This window comes from Marmota marmota, unplaced genomic scaffold (genome assembly GCF_001458135.2).
Source record: "Marmota marmota marmota unplaced genomic scaffold, marMar, whole genome shotgun sequence".
In the NCBI taxonomy this organism is placed as follows: Eukaryota; Metazoa; Chordata; class Mammalia; order Rodentia; family Sciuridae; genus Marmota; species Marmota marmota.
In genome coordinates this window covers 26,200,534-26,206,533 of record NW_026000019.1, presented here as the reverse complement: position 1 = coordinate 26,206,533, position 6,000 = coordinate 26,200,534, and the positions used below count along the sequence as shown (strand labels likewise).

The 6,000-nt window shown below is 48.3% G+C and overlaps 1 protein-coding gene across 1 annotated transcript; it reads left to right on the top strand.

Moving 5' to 3' along the window:
* The first annotated feature begins 1,497 nt into the window (after positions 1-1,497).
* LOC107147450 (transcription factor E3-like) lies at positions 1,498-3,283 on the top strand. Its single transcript, XM_048810125.1, is given in 2 exon segments — positions 1,498-1,782; positions 1,785-3,283. Coding segments are annotated over 2 exon segments (1,707 nt in total). The 5' UTR covers positions 1,498-1,559; the 3' UTR covers positions 3,269-3,283.
* Positions 3,284-6,000: the final 2,717 nt, after the last annotated feature.

Genomic DNA, 6,000 nt, shown 5'->3' with positions numbered 1-6,000 from the left:
TGCTAAAAACCAAATGGCAGACCTTGAAATTGCCCTGACACCAAATATAGAAATTGTTGAAAACATTTGTAAAAGAGAAGTAAGATTTATTTGGGGAAGTAGAAAAGGTTCTTTTTGCCCTTTCCTCAGCCTTATTAAAGAATTTTTTTAAAATCTTGTTATTATTTCTCATTAGGATTGGTATGTGAGAAGCTGAAATGCAAATCTATCTTTTTCCACTGGATATCAATTTTGCTTTCTTTGCCAAAATACCATCATTTCCTTCTATATTATAGCATAGTCCCAGCACAACAACAACAACAAAACAGATTGGCAACTCTTTCTCTGTGTCCATCTCTCTCCAAAAGAATAAATATAATATAAAAATCTATTAAAAGATGCAGTACCCATATTGTATTAGGACATAGTAATTGCAAGTAATTTAGCTTAATATCATACATGAACCCATGAAACAAAAAGCTTTAAAGGAAACTTACACAGGCTGAAAGAGGCAGAATAATAATTTCTAAGTTAAAAAATAAAATTTTCAGAGAAAACACTGTTGACATTTGAAAGAATAATGCAGCTCTAAGTGCAAATTAGTAATTAAGGCAATTCGTTTTGGGCATCAAATAAAACAGTTACAGTGATGATTTAAAATGATCTTAGTTTCTAACTTTACATATCTTTTTGTGATACCCATTATTTCAGGATCAAGAATTAAACAACGCTTTTGAATCTAGAGACAATTCTCAATTATCTATAAGTAATCATGTAATTTCTAAATTATCAAGATCCTTGAATTTTCTTTAGTTTTGCTGATCTTATCACTGTTTATTAACACTCCCACCAGAAGGTGAAGAATAGAGCAGAAGTGTTGGAAAAAATCCATGTCACTCAAACATCACTGTCTGTGGAAGTGATTTTTCTTTCTTTTTTTTTTTTTTGAGAGAGAGAGAGAATTTTTTTAATACTTATTTTTTAGTTCTTGGCGGACACAACATCTTTGTTTGTATGTGGTGCTGAGGATGGAACCCAGGCCGCATGCATGCCAGGCGAGCGCACTACCGCTTGAGCCACATCCCCAGCCCTGGAAATGATTTTTCTAAGCATTAGTTAGTGCCAGGAGATACAGGGAAGAAAAAAAAGGTTTTATTTATTTATTATGGCATTAAGGCTTAAACCCAGGGTCTCACAAATACTAGGCAAATGCTCTACCACTGAGCTACATTTCCAGCTCAAAGAAACGCATTGACATAAATGCCCCGCTCTACCTAGTCTGTTTTTCTTCTACATCCTCTTCCCCTATCACCTTTGCCTCCCTCTCCTTTCCTTTCTTTTATTTGTTAGTGGCCTTTGATTCTACATAAAGCCATCTTGGTTCAGGACTTGGAGTTAGAAAAGACTTTGTTGCCTAGGTGACTGGGCTTGTACGGTCAATGGTTTGGGGCTTGGGTATTACAGGTATTTCTGCTTGGTCTGGAGAATAGCAGTGTAGCTAACCTGTAATATGGAACTCTGTTAGGGGGACCCGGCCGAGGCCCGACCGGCCTGGCAGGGCTTGTCCGGGGCCGGGCGTCATGTCTCCTGCTGCCGAGCCAGCTCGGGGAGGCGTAGAGGCCAACGAGGAGGGCCCTCGAGCCGTGTTCATGCAGTTGGAGGAGCGCAGGCCGGCCGATTGGGCCCAGCTGCTCAGCCTGAACTCTTTGCTTCCGGAATCCGGGATTGTTGCTGGCGTTGAATTAGAAAAGATCCTTGATGCTGACAGCTTCTACGAGCTCAAAAGCCAACCCCTACCCCTACGCTCCAGGCCACACCAACCACCCCAGCTACACTGTCTACATCGTCTTCTGCAGGGGGCTCCAGGACCCCTGCCATGTCGTCATCTTCTTCATACCGGGCCCTGCTGCGGCAACAACTCACGCGGGCCGAGGCACAGGAGCAGGAGAGGAGTGAGCATCCCGAATAGGCTGCAGCTGCTTCCTTCCCCAGTCCTGCACCTACCTCTCCCGCCATCTCTGTGGTTGGCGTCTCTGCTCGGGGCCATACGTTGGGCTGTCCACTCCCTGCTCAGGTGCCCAGGGAAGTGCTCAAGGTACAGACCCCCCTGGAGAACCCAACGCGCTACCACCTGCAGCAGGCACGCCGGCAGCAGGTGAAACAGTACCTGTCCACTTCACTTGGGCCCAAGCTGGCTTCCCAGGCCCTCACCCCACCACCAGGGCTCACCAGTGCCCAGCGGCTGCCTGCTCCTGAGGCTGCTCACGCCACTGGTCCCACAGGCAGCGCTCCCAACAGCCCCATGGCACTGCTCACCATCGGGTCCAGCTCAGAGAACGAGATTGATGATGACATTGATGAGATCATCAGCCTGGAGTCCAGTTCCAGTGATGAGATGCTCAGCTACCTGCCCGGAGGCACAGCAGGGCTGCAGCTCCCCAGCTCTCTGACTGCGTCAGGGAATCTGCTTGACTTGTACAGTAATCAAGGTGTGGCCACTCCAGCCATCACTGTCAGCAACTCCTGTCCAGCTGAGCTGCCTCACATCAAACCGGAGATCTCTGAAACCGAGGCAAAGGCCCTGTTGAAGGAACACCAGAAGAAAGACAATCACAACCTGATTGAGCGAGGCAGGCGATTCAACATTGACTTTAGGATCAAGGAGTTGGGCACCCTCATTCCCAAGTCCAATGACCCAGAGATGGGCTGGAACAAGGGCACCATCCTGGAGGCCTCTGTGGATTATATCCACAAGTTGCAGAAGGAGCAACAGCGCTCCAAAGATCTGGAAAGTTGACATCGGTCCCTGGAGCAAGCCAATCGCATCCTGCAGCTTCGAATTCAGGAGCTAGAAGTGCAGGCCCAGATCCATGGTTTGCCAGTGCCACCCACCCCAGGGCTGCTCTCCCTAACCACGACTTCAGCCTCTGACAGCCTCAAGCCAGAGCAGCTGGACATTGAGGAGGAGGGCAGGTCAGGCACAGCAGCATTTCATGTAGCAGGGGGACCTGCCCAGAATGCTCCCCATCAGCAGCCCCCAGAACCACCTTCAGATGCTCTTCTGGACCTGCATTTTCCCAGTGACCACATGGGGGACCTGGGAGACCCCTTCCACCTGGAGCTGGAGGACATTCTGATGGAGGAGGAGGAGGAGGTGGTGGGAGGACTATCGGGGGGTGCCCTGTCCCCACTGCAGGCTGCCTCTGACCCCCTGCTTTCTTCAGTATCCCCGGCTGTCTCAAAGGCCAGCAGCCAGGGCAGCAGCTTCAGCATGGAGGAAGAGTCCTGATTGGGCCTCACCCCTCCCCTGGGACCTTCCCCACCCAGGAAAGGAGGAGGAGTCAGGATGAAGCCCTGCCTTTCCCCACCCTCCCATGAGACTGCCCTGCCCAGGAATTTGGGGGGAAGTAGAGATATGATCAGGCTCCACCCCTGTAATAGTTAAGGAGGAGGAGTATGGTGAGGGTCTGTCCCTTCCCCCAAAGGCATAGCCCAGTGCAGGTATTTCGGGGGGAGAAGGCTGTGAGATCAGGGTCTGTCTTCTGGGGATCACAGCCTTGTCGCTGCTCTATGGTGTGGTGAGCCGTTCTAATTAGACCGTGGCCGCCATTAGAAGATGGCGCTGGCTTCCACTGTGGCCTGTGACAAACAACTCCTAATATGGAGAATTGGCACATAATCCCTTACCACCCTATGAGAAAGGTCCACGTGGCAGCTTAAGATTGGTATGCTGGAGGCTTTATTAGGCTGTGCTTGGGCGCTCGGCGAGGGGTCACTAGAAGATGATACTTGAATCAAGGCCTGAATAAACTGCTGAAAGAAGAATCCTGTGTCGTGTTTTCCCTTGCTGGCGAGGGGTCGCGGCACTATGGGTCCTATCCTTGACCAGGAGACCAAAGGAGACAGGATGAGGTCCCACTCTGCCCCCTAAAGACTGTCCTAACAGGTCTCCTGGGAATAGGAGATGTCAGGATGCTGCTCCATCCCTTCTCTGGGATCTGCCAGTATAGCCCATCTTGGCCCTGGAAGAGGAGGTCCCACCCCTGGGGGATTTAAGCCCATCTCCTTCCCCATGAACCCTGCCCTGTCCAAACAAAGAATAGAAGTGAGGACATGACCCAGTCTCTTCCCATGGGAACTTGAGTCCTGACCTTCTGGGAATGGAGGCCAGGCCCCATTCTATCCCTTCTCTATAGGAAGAGTCCAGCACAGGTGTTTCAGGTGTGAAGGAGTCAGTAGGAGCAGGCCATCCCAACTGAAGACCACAGCCCTACCCTTGACCCTTAGCAACATCTCATGCAAGCATTCCACTCAGCAGGGAGGAGCAGTACTTAAGCTCCCCACCTTAACCTGGGACCAACCTGACCTGATCTAGGAGGGCTCTGAGCTAACTCTGTTCTTGGGGAAGAGGACATATCTTGAAATTCTACAGTTTTATTCTTCCAACCTAGATCTGGAGTGAGAGTTAAGCTTGTCTTCTTCCTTTAGGGAAAGTATGGGGAGATGATGGGGTTAGTGGGGATCCAGACCAGGTGTCCAGTACCCCAGTACTGTTGTTCAGAATGTAGAACAGGGTGAAGGAAGGGGCCCCTCCATGGAGATCCCTGCCCAGGAAAAAGACAGTCTCCCTTACAAGGCAGAGGCTTGGAGGAAGGGTTGCAAAAGTGTACTGTACCCTCTCTCATTTGTTTAACTGATTTTTTATTGTCCCCCCTACTCATAAGCTAGGTTATCCCCAAACTCTGGCCCCCACTCAGTTCTTCATTTGGAGGATTCCCCCATTTCAGAGTTATCAAGAGACACTCCTTACCCATCCCCACCTCTCCTGCTGACTATACCCAAGGTCATCTGCTGAGAGCCATAGCCAAGTAGGAATGACGCATGGCAATTTCCTTGTCAGCCTACCCAATGTTGCTTAGAGGGAGGACTCTCCATTGTGGAAATGGGCTTGCCTTGGACCCAGGTCATTTGCAGTGACATTGCATGAATGTTTGAGAGTTTTGATTTGTAAGGTGACCTTGCTCAGGGATTAGGGCGGCTCCGGGTTTAGGGTAGATCCTGTTGGATTAGGGTGGTTCCAGGTTTAGGGTGGATCCTGTTGGGAATAGGGCGGATCCGGCTGCCTCAGGCGCCCGCTCCTTGAGTTCCCGCCCGCTCCTTCAGTTCCCGTGGAGTTCTCGAGGGGTTCTGAGAGTATTTGGTACGCAGAGCCCGGTGGAGGGTGAATTTTCCCAGAACGTGCGTGTAGAGTGCCGGTGAGAGTTCGGGAATAAAGAATTGCTGTTTGAATCTACAAGGCGGTGTGGTGGCCCGGTTATTTTGTGCCCAGCCAGACTGCGGCAGTCATCAGCTTTGGATTGCTGGGGCCAGGCCCCAAGGAGGGTATACTGAGGGGTCTGTAGGTTTGTGATTAAAATAATAAATGCTAGGCATGTTTGATGCACTTTTAACTTTGAAATAATGAGCTAATAAATTAACAAATAAATGAATGATTTTAAATTACTGGTCTTTTTCACCTTTTTGGATTTGGGGCCAAGCAAAACCCTCCCTAGAATCATCTGTCTCTGGCCTAAGGAGAAGAGGACCAGACTGGTTTTCATTAGTAGTTTGTACAATTAGTATTTTGACTATATTATTAGGCACCTACTTTTCAGACAAAAGCTAATTGGAGACAAATAAGATCGTCTCCTTGTGACTTCTCCACTTCTACTTCAATTGTCTTTATAGCAAAATAAAAACAGCAATACCATGTTTTATAGCTTTCAAATTCTTTTCACACCTATTAGCTTGTTTCATCCTTACAGAGATAAGAATTACAAAAGATAAATTAACCACAGGCTTATTTGGGTTGTTTATACTGGCATGCACAAGGTAAGTCATGTATTTGTCAAGTACTTTTTGCTGATTACTGCATAAATGTATATAACTGGTCAGCAAAGTTTTTTTTGTGTGTGTGGTAATGTTAAATTTTGCTTCTATTCATCAAATATTTCTTTCTTTCTAGTGTATAGTTATTTATCC